This window comes from Tympanuchus pallidicinctus, unplaced genomic scaffold, assembly GCF_026119805.1.
Source record: "Tympanuchus pallidicinctus isolate F22 unplaced genomic scaffold, pur_lepc_1.0 scaffold23, whole genome shotgun sequence".
NCBI lineage: Eukaryota > Metazoa > Chordata > Aves > Galliformes > Phasianidae > Tympanuchus > Tympanuchus pallidicinctus.
The window spans coordinates 8,264,047-8,274,659 of record NW_026294740.1 but is presented as its reverse complement, the minus strand read 5'-3'; the positions used below and the strand labels follow the sequence as shown (position 1 = coordinate 8,274,659).

At 50.4% G+C, this 10,613-nt stretch overlaps 1 protein-coding gene across 3 annotated transcripts in view; it reads left to right on the top strand.

The window, feature by feature from the left end:
• Positions 1-2,289: 2,289 nt before the first annotated feature.
• The window catches only part of RHBDL3 (rhomboid like 3), a 79,319-nt gene continuing 70,995 nt past the window's right edge, over positions 2,290-10,613 (top strand). For 2 of the 3 annotated variants that reach the window (XM_052688398.1, XM_052688395.1), the window contains exon 1: positions 2,290-2,622. In XM_052688398.1, the coding sequence (XP_052544358.1) occupies positions 2,503-2,622 (120 nt within the window). In that variant the 5' untranslated portion in view covers positions 2,290-2,502. Of the gene's footprint in view, positions 2,623-6,000; positions 6,025-10,613 lie in introns of all 3 variants that reach the window. The other variant, XM_052688396.1, reaches the window with a different exon arrangement.

Here is a 10,613-nt window from a genome sequence, read left to right as displayed (position 1 = left end):
GCTTCTGATCCTAAATAGTGCATTTTGCTTCAGAAGTAGCCTTCCAGGTTTAAGTCTCTGTCTGAGCTCCGATGCAGTCATCAAGCTGCATAGATTCCTCCATTTGGTTTCGACTGCGAGAGCTGTGCAGTTTTGTAAAAGCCCTTTGGGGCTTCTTTGGGTGGAAAAAGGACCCATGAACCAACTGTTTTGATTTGTTTTGGGAGGCTTGGCTGACAGATGTTGGCTCGTCCCTTTGAGAGCTTTCACATTGCATATTCATTAGTTGACCTTTTTAGCCACTTCCCATGCAGGAAGGACCCGTATCTACGTTTTGTTTGCAGTATGAGGCATATCAAGGATTGCCCATATAACTGAAGGTGATCATGTACTGGGGTCTATTATCTCAAGCTTCGTCTCTCTGAATTCCTTCTGTAACCCTTCTGTGTTGTTTGCATCTGCTCTGTGTTGGCCCACAGCTCCCTGGTGTCTCTAGCAATTACTGTTTTCCAAGGTAGAATCACCAGGGTATGCAGTGGGGAGAAATGACAATCTAAATTAAGAGGCTCGCACAGACTTGGAAGACGATCATTTGTCTGTAACAAAACTCCTCATTAGAATACTGTTAATTTCCTTTCTGTGACAATTATAGCACAGCACTGGCTCGTATGTGCAATGTGCAGAGATATTTCCCTGGGGAAGAAAAAAAAAAAAAAAAAAAAAAAAAAAAAAAAACCCAAAAAAAAAACCCAAAGCATTCATTGGCACTAGAATGAAACATTCCTTACAGAAGAAAAATGAACTTATAATTTCAAAGCAGTTTTCCAGTTTAATGGGAATTTGGTGTTAAGGTAAGGCTTTGCAGCTCTCCCTGCTGTTTACTGCGTTTATGTTAGATCTCATGGTTAGTGTTTTCCTGCTAGCTCCTGGAATAGAGGGCTCTTGACACGGCAGTCCCAGCTGCGTGGAACCTGTTACCCCTGAAATACATCTCATTTATTCTCTTTACTTCTAAAACTCTCCTCCTTCCTCCCTAAAGACATCTTTAAATGACTGCTGCTTCTTTCTGCTGGCATAGTGCATTTTTTTCCCATCCATCTGTTTTGGAGTTTTGATGAGGTTTAAGTTTTTAATCAAAAAGAGATTGTCTTTATGTTCATGGCCTGGAATATTTTGGCAGGGATGGTGTTTTACAAGGGCTGGTGCTTCTCAAGTGCCGGGTTTGGTGGCCTGCCCTTAGATTTTGGAGGAGCAGATTGGAGGGGCTCTGGACAGCTGCCCAGCAGCATCAGCCCAGCTGGGCCTTTGCCTTCAGCAGGGTTGTGCTCCTCCCTGCCGCGTGGTTTGGGTGCCGTGGCTCACAGCTGAGCACCCAGCGTGGGACTAATTTGACCTAGATCAAAAGTGATACACAGCATGGAGCTTTTGGCAGCTGTGGATGGAAGAGGGAATCTCTGCTGTGTGCTGCTGCTGGATGGAAGATCCTAGTGCAGCTCTAGAGGTATTCTATCTGCGTTCACTCATTATTATTTAGCTTTTCTTGTTGCTGGCTGCCTTCTAAACAAATCTGTAAAGAAAAGAAGGAATTCTCGCTTGGTTCTGTCCTTGTGGTTGAGGTCTGTGTGACCTGCTATTAGAACTCCCGTGTCACACAGTGTTGGCCTGAGGCTCTGGATCCTCTCCCCTCGGCCCCGTGCTCCTCTGCCTGCCAGCACGGCGCAAAGCAGCGGCAGCATCAGCCCGGCCTGCCGCCCTGCCCCCGCCAACCTGCTATTCCCGTGCTCGATTGGAAGAAGCTAAAACTGCTGTATTTCTGCCTTCCGTCAGGGCATTCCTCAAGTTCCTAATCCAGGCTCCAGATGATTAAGACGCCCATCTTAACGTATAGGGACAAATAATTACGGTGAAGGATTAAAAAAGCCGCACCGAGCCCGAATCGCGAGCATCCCCGGGCAGCAGAAGTTAGGTTTAAAAAGCCGCCGTAACCCCGCACGCCTCGCCGCCTGCCCGCACTTGCTCAGCGAGACCGAGGGCGCACGGAGCCGCCCGGCCGGCATCTGGAAACGGGACCGGCGGGGCTCCCCGCGGTGCTCCCGTACCTCTCCTCCTCCTCCTCCTCCTCCTCGCCGCCGCCCCGCCCGCGTCCTCCGCCGCGCTCCCGGGCTCTGCCTCCCGAAGTCCCCGGCGCCGCGCGGCTCCCCCCGGTCGCTCCGCGGGGCCGTGCCCGGGGCTGGGGACGGCGCCCGGCCGCGGGGGCGGGAGGAGGGGAGCCGGCCAAGTCGGCGCGGGGAGGGGTCACCACCTGCCCCGTCCGGAGCCGGCCGCCGGGATGCCGCCTGCCCGTTCTGCCCGCTCTAATTGGATGTTCCCTGGATGGAGGATTTCCTCCCCTCCCGGCTGCGGGAGTCATGAAGGCAGGCTCGGCTGCGCTTGAAAGTTTGCCAAGCGGCAGCTAGGTTTAATTTCTTTAAGGATCCGAGGAGAAGGGGGGAGGCGGGGGCTGGAGGGGGACCGTTTCCAAGCATGGGAGACAGGCTGCCGGAACCTCACGCCAGCTCTTCCCCTGCTGTGGCTGCCGGCTCAGAAGCGGAAGAAATCGAGGTGCTCGACTCCGAGGATGTCCTACCTATGGCCGCAGAGGATGTAAGTTTCCTTTGCTCAATGTCTTCACCCCTTTCCTCCGGGCCCGGCTAATCGGCTCAAGCTATTTATAAATGAAGTCCGGGCCGGGGGGAGGAATAGGGCCGGTGACCCTCTAGGACGAGGTAAAGACGCCGGCTCCATCCCCGCCGCTCCCTGCCCCGTTCTCCCCTTGCCGCCGGCGAATGCGGACTCCGGCAATCGTCCCCGTCATGGAAAGCCGTCCTCCTCCTCCCCGTCCGGCCAGGAAAGCCCCGGCTGCGGTGTCTTGCCCGCCCGGACCCCCTGCCCGCCCGGAGCCGCACCGGTGGGAGACGCAGCCCCGAGTGAGCTGCGGCTGCCGGGCTGCGGGCAGGGGGAGCGGGGCTGCACGCGGAGGCGTCTCTGGAGGCAGGAGAGGGGCTGCTGCCTTGGCTTGAGGGGTTTCCTGGGCACGGAGGGCTTTTTCAGAGTCCCAGCGTCTCGGAGGTGACTGATGTGAGCACTCCCCTTTTCCTCTTCCAGCTCCCCAGCAACAGAGAAGGAAGTTTTTCTCCCAATTCGACAACCTCCCTTCACCCTCAGGGCTCCGATTGCACCTGAGGATGGGTTAATTTGGTACCATTCTGTCTCTGCTCACCCAGCCTAGAAGGACACCGAGTAGTCCTGCATGCTTTGAATCAGCTCCTGCCGGGCTGAGCAGCAGAGCCTGCAGAGCTGAGCTGGTCGTTCTGCATCTGCCAGAGGCAGGAGCTCGCTCTGCACCTGTCTGGGGGGGAGGGGGAAGAGGGGGGGACACGTATGTGAACAGATCCTGCATTCCTGGTGCATCCTAGGACTGTTTGCTGCTCTCCTTCCCAGCAAACTCTGGCAAGTGTCTGCTCAGCCTGCAGAGATAAGCTCAGGCTCTGTGCCTGCCTACAGGAGGATGAAGCAGTGATACTGCATGTCTTTCTGGTGGGCTGTCTCTAGGACCTTGCATTGGGTGAAAGCAGCGCTTGTAACTTAAGCTTCCGGCAATGGCACATCTTCTTTTCCCTCTACTTTTATGATGTTGCTAGTGGAACCCGCACGGAGCTGTTAGGGGCAGTGCTGACTCCTGATCCCCCAGCCCCTTCCGAGTCCCTTAGAATTTGGTTGCTGAATTTTCCTCCCAGAGGGCAGCAGAGGAAGTACACTTGCCTGCTGGAGCTGCTTTCCCCAGGCTGTATTTCTTAGTGCTGAACGTTCAGAAGGAAACGTACTGCAGTTTGTCCTCTGCTACAGAACTGCCAGACAGCTGGCAGTGGAGCATGCCTGATCATGGGAATATGACGTTTTCATAGGGAAGGATGGCTTTCGAGAAGCTTTCAATGAACATGTTTCCAAATCCTGATTCTTGTGACCTTTTATTCTATGAGAACTGTTGTGCTTTTGTGTCCAGGAGAAGTGAGGGGTTGAGAGCCTGGCAGGATTGGGGTCCTGGCTCAGTAGGCTGCGAGCTCTCCTCAGTGAAATCTAGATTATCATCCTAGTTCTGCTACTGACATGCTGCTTGACCTTGAGGTAGGACTGCTTGGGTCTGATCCAGCTCGCAGTGTTACTTACTTTGGGATCTGCATTGTTATTTGACTCTTGTACCTTATTTTGTTGACTGCAGGAAACATAGCTAGAGCCTGCAGTTGCATTGCTTGTGGGAAGCTGCTGAGACCTGGCAATAGATGATATGGCAGAAACTTGAGGTATCGTGTATCATCTGCAAGTCAGAAGAGCAGGAAGCGGTGTAAATGCCCTCCTTCTCCACAGCCAAGGATTTCCTGCTGAAAGAAGCAGGCTGCAGAGCATCATCCCTGAAAATTCAGACTGCTCTGTGCTGGGAGTGTGCTCCCCTGAGACCTGACTTGGGGCTGATTTTCTGTTATTACATTTGAGACTTTGATGTGAGCTCTTCTGCTTGGCCTTGCTGACACAAGGTTGGCTCTTTGTGTGTTGTTAGCCACAGAAATATTACACAGTGGATGTTTGGCTGTTACAGCCTTGACAGCGTGTGAGAGCTCAGCTGTGATGTCATTACAGCTCTCAGAGCAGCATTTCACAAGGCCAGGATTCAAGCAGTCCCAAAATGTTCTCTTTAAAGTGCTGGGCTGATTTATGATGATGAATGGGAGTTTATAAAGGGGTGGGGATATGGGGAAGGTGGGAGCCAACAGCTGAACTGATTAAATGGAATTCAGTGTCCTGATACCCCACTGTCTTTCCAGCCAGTTCTGCTTTAGATCAGCCTACCAAGGGAAAGAAAATATTCTTAAGAGAACTGGATACCACTCTCACCAGAGCTTTGTGTTGCATGTATCCTAGTGAGGAGATTTGCTTATGTGAGTCTCATGTTTGTTAATTTTCTCATTTTGGTTTTCTGGGAAGCTGAGCGAGGCAGCAACAAAGTGTTGTGCTGAACAGCACTTCAGGCAAGGAGAACTGAGAACATGCAGGTTTGTAGGGAATACAAACCAGCAGTTACCCGGGTCACTTGCTCCATGGAATGTTTTCTCTTCTGACCCCAAATCATAGAGTCATAGAATGAAAATCCAGGAGATAAGAGTTAAGCACTTCACTAGGAATTTCCTATATTCCAGGCACTGTGAGGCAGCAGTGATGGGGTAGGAGGTGGTGTGGCACTGGTCTTTGTACAGTGCATAAAGTGGAGCCAGTCATCGGCTTGTTCTTTCTGTTCCCTAGTGAAGAGAAGAACTTGTGGAGTGTTCACATAGTAATCTGCATTGAAATGGATCTTCTTGCTACGCACAGCCTTTAAGACAGATCTGGTCCAGAAGCTATGGGGATAAATCTGTGTAATAGATTCTCTCCATCCTTCTGCCCTTCCACCTTGTACTAGAAGTATTACCTTAGATGTGCACAGATGTGATTCTGAGACCTGATGGGTTGTCAAAGGCCTTGCAGCAAATCCTTGCCAGAGTTAGCAGCAGGCAGAGGACAAGGCTCAGAACCAGACAGGGCAGTCTGTGGGTCAGGGCTGGGCCACAGGGATCTGTAAAAGCATTGCCGACTCCTCCCTCCCCTCAGCATACACCAAGCTGTCTTGATCCTGGTGGATAAAAAGCCTTTTATTCCTTACTTGCTTGCAAGTAGACAAAGCAGAAGAAAACAGAATTAACACATGAATGTTCTGAGTTCTTCTTAATTTGGATTTGTAAATGAAAACTCTACTCCCTGTGGTTGGTAGATTCCCCTGCCTCCTCCCCCCCGGAAGGGTAGGTGGTTCTGGGATGAAGAAGGATATTGGAAATGGCACTAAATCATTAGGTTATTTCTCTGGAGAATGTATTTCTACAGTTTACTGCATATTAATGTCGTTGCTCTTATACCTTTTTGTTCTTTTTCCTCCCTTTATGCTTTGCCTCTCAGCACTGGAAAGCTCTGTTTGATCAGGTATGTGAACAACTGATGTATTGTCTCTGTCTTGTGAGCAAAGAGTGTAACCCTCACTTAATTTCCTCTGTACTAGATTTTGTGTGCTTTTAACATACCGTCTAGGAGCTCCGTGTTCCCAGTTCCCAGCATGCAAGTCATTATCATCATTACTGCTTTGGGCCTTCCTCTCTGTTCCTCATCAGAGCTGCCAGCTACAGAAGTGGGCCCAGCCTGACCACCCTCCCAGCACAGCTCTGAGCAGAGCTGCTGCAGCAGGTGCTCTGAGCATTGCACTCACTTTGCTCACTGGGTGAAAGGATCTCCTCTCTTTGAGACTGGCAAACAGGGACCAGTGCTGTAAAATCAACGCTTTATTATTTAAAAAGGTTCCCTAGTTTCTAAATTGACTCGTGCAGGATTACATCTATTTGTTCCAGTGGAGGACCTGCTACTTTTAACTTCTACAGGATAAGCAAAATATCTGCTTTTCTACCAAAGGCTGTGGTCGTATCAGATAAGTACTGGGGCTCCAATCTGCAGCCAGGTGAAATGCACACAGCTCTGCAGAGCTCTGAGTTAGAGCTGCTGAGAATTTGGGCTGCAGATTCCAGTTTGTAAATTATGCTTTTAGCTGCTTTAACTGACATATGCCAGTATGCCACGCCGTGCCATGTATATGCCACGCCGTGCCATGTATATGCCACGCCGTGCCATGTATATGCCACGCCGTGCCATGTATATGCCACGCCGTGCCATGTATATGCCACGCCGTGCCATGTATATGCCACGCCGTGCCATATCTGAGGCAGAGCCAGGCACAAATAGCTGATAACAGACTTTCAGGTGCACCTCTTCACTTATCACTTCTGGGGTCACCTCTGTTTCTAAAGACTTGTTTTCCTTAAAAAAAGATTGCTTAGGACACTTAACAGTGTGGTGTTGTGATAACAAAACCCTGTGAGGCTTTAGTTTTATGCCTGGGCTCCTCGTGCCGCTGCTCCTGAATTTGTTTTTGAAATCATTTCATGCAGCAGAGCTGTGGGAGTGGAAAGCAGCGCTCTCCTTGTCCCCAGCTGGGAGTTTCTGTTCTTCTGGTGCTGGTGATGGGACAGGGCTCTTCGAGGGAGCAGTGATGGAGTGAGGAATGGAGGGAGACGGGGCTTGTTTTGAAGCAGGGTGCTTGGCACATAAGGAGCAATGCACACAGACTGGTGCACAGATTTGTTTAGCAAACAATAACCTGTGTTTTGTGGATGAATAAATAATTAACCTGATTTTAAAAGAAGGAAAAAAGTAATAATTTTGCTATCTGCAGACCTCCTCTTCCTGTCTGCTGGGCACGAGTGGTGTCCTCACAGCTATGTGAGCATGTCTTGTGATGTGTGGGTCTCTGCTTTGCAGATGGGAATGGGAGCACAGCATGGGGGAGGGGGTCGTGAGCTCAGCACCTCTCCTGCAGGGTCTTCTGGGTATGAGGAGAGCCCTCTGTACCCTCATGGGGGTTGGTTGCTGCCCCTCTCACATCAGCACTGCTGTTCCTTGTGTTCCTCTATGCCTGGAGCTCAGGAATGACCATAGTGACCAAAAGGCTACAACTCCCTTTCAGGTTTGTGTCACCATCACCTCTGAGACTTCTGCTCTTCCACCTGCTCAGACTTTTGCTTCCCTGAGGCTTTGTATTTTATTCTATTTTAATTTTTTTGATGCTGAGGATGCTGCATGTTGGATGCAAGAGGCTGAGTTGAGTACAATGGGTTGAGTTGAATGCAGTGGGGTTGGATGTAGAGGTTTTCTCCCTCATTTTCCTGCACTTGTACTGAGGAGATGACAGAAGCCCTGGGAGTTCAGCAGCAGGAGTCTGGGGAAAGCAGCTCCTCATGCAGGGAAGCTGGCAGTTAGCACATCCACTGACACCCAGAGCAGGATCAGGCAGTGAAGGTTGGACATGTGGCTTCCTAATGCAGAGGAATGGCTGTGTGTCCCTGTGGAAGCCCCAAGTGCCTGATAGCTACTGCGTAGCGTGGGTTGAAAGAGAAAGTATTCTCCTGTGGTTTCTTCAGAGCTGTTTCTGCTCTTCCTCTCGTTGGTGGGGCAGAAGGAGACAGTGAAGACCTTTGTTCTGGCTTGCTATCACTGGTCCGTGGGTGTATTTAGGAGATCTTATGCACAATGCTGCTCTGCTGTTGTTCTTTCTTTGCTGCTTGCAGAAGTGTTTCTGTTCAGTACCAGGAAATAAGTGCAACAAAGCCCCCCAGATCCTCACTGTGTTAGGACTGAATAGGAAAAGAGAAAATGGAAATGCTCAGGATTTGTCCTGCACAGAACCCAAAAATATCTTCCTTGGAGAAGGAAAGGGAGAACTCTCAGGTGTTCCTGTGCCACTGTTGTTTCCTGCTTATTTTTCAGACACATTTGGCTCCCCAGCACCTGTGTCTGGGGGGAGGAACCATACATTTGAGGTCACTGGGTTGTCCTGAGCAGCCCCAGGCAGAACTTGCTGCTTTTCCCCAATTCCTGCATTTCCATGGCCAAAAATGAGGCGGAGAAAAGAATCCTCCATATGTGCCTTGCCAAACACTCACAGATGCAAGCAAAGATGGCAGCTCCCTCTCTGCAGTACCTTCTCCCTGTTCTTTTCATGGTGTTGGGAGCCTTCTTTGGTATCAGATGCCGAGTGTGTGTTTGCTGTTTATGTGCAGGGAGGCTGGAGCTCCTATTTCAGTGCATGGAAGGGAAATGGAAGAGTAGTCATATGTGCTGATTGCCTAATTTGAATAGACTTTTACTTTAGCTGCAACTCTGGCAGGTCCACCTTTGAATATCAAGCAAGGGCACGTCATGTCGGCTAGTCTTTGTTTTTTTGCAGTGCTGCCCTATGGTTTGGGAGCTCGGATGCCATGCCATATAGTGCCATACCATGCTGTGCCCTAAGCCATATATGCCATGCCATATATGGCATAGGGCACAGCACGGTACAGCACGGCAAGCCAGTGCCATATATATGCCACGCCGTGCCATATATATGCCACGCCGTGCCATATATATGCCACGCCGTGCCATATATATGCCACGCCGTGCCATATATATGCCACGCCGTGCCATATATATGCCACGCCGTGCCATATATATGCCACGCCGTGCCATATATATGCCACGCCGTGCCATATATATGCCACGCCGTGCCATATATATGCCACGCCGTGCCATATATATGCCACGCCGTGCCATATATATGCCACGCCGTGCCATATATATGCCACGCCGTGCCATATATATGCCACGCCGTGCCATATATATGCCACGCCGTGCCATATATATGCCACGCCGTGCCATATATATGCCACGCCGTGCCATATATATGCCACGCCGTGCCATATATATGCCACGCCGTGCCATATATATGCCACGCCGTGCCATATATATGCCACGCCGTGCCATATCTGAGGCAGAGCCAGCACAAATAGCTGATAACAGACTTTCAGGTGCACCTCTTCACTTATCACTTCTGGGGTCACCTCTGTTTCTAAAGACTTGTTTTCCTTAAAAAAAGATTGCTTAGGACACTTAACAGTGTGGTGTTGTGATAACAAAACCCTGTGAGGCTTTAGTTTTATGCCTGGGCTCCTCGTGCCGCTGCTCCTGAATTTGTTTTTGAAATCATTTCATGCAGCAGAGCTGTGGGAGTGGAAAGCAGCGCTCTCCTTGTCCCCAGCTGGGAGTTCTGTTCTTCTGGTGCTGGTGATGGGACAGGGCTCTTCGAGGGAGCAGTGATGGAGTGAGGAATGGAGGGAGACGGGGCTTGTTTTGAAGCAGGGTGCTTGGCACATAAGGAGCAATGCACACAGACTGGTGCACAGATTTGTTTAGCAAACAATAACCTGTGTTTTGTGGATGAATAAATAATTAACCTGATTTTAAAAGAAGGAAAAAAGTAATAATTTTGCTATCTGCAGACCTCCTCTTCCCTGTCTGCTGGGCACGAGTGGTGTCCTCACAGCTATGTGAGCATGTCTTGTGATGTGTGGGTCTCTGCTTTGCAGATGGGAATGGGAGCACAGCATGGGGGAGGGGGTCGTGAGCTCAGCACCTCTCCTGCAGGGTCTTCTGGGTATGAGGAGAGCCCTCTGTACCCTCATGGGGGTTGGTTGCTGCCCCTCTCACATCAGCACTGCTGTTCCTTGTGTTCCTCTATGCCTGGAGCTCAGGAATGACCATAGTGACCAAAAGGCTACAACTCCCTTTCAGGTTTGTGTCACCATCACCTCTGAGACTTCTGCTCTTCCACCTGCTCAGACTTTTGCTCCCTGAGGCTTTGTATTTTATCTATTTTAATTTTTTTTGATGCTGAGGATGCTGCATGTTGGATGCAAGAGGCTGAGTTGAGTACAATGGGTTGAGTTGAATGCAGTGGGTTGGATGTAGAGGTTTTCTCCCTCATTTTCCTGCACTTGTACTGAGGAGATGACAGAAGCCCTGGGAGTTCAGCAGCAGGAGTCTGGGGAAAGCAGCTCCTCATGCAGGGAAGCTGGCAGTTAGCACATCCACTGACACCCAGAGCAGGATCAGGCAGTGAAGGTTGGACATGTGGCTTCCTAATGCAGAGGAAT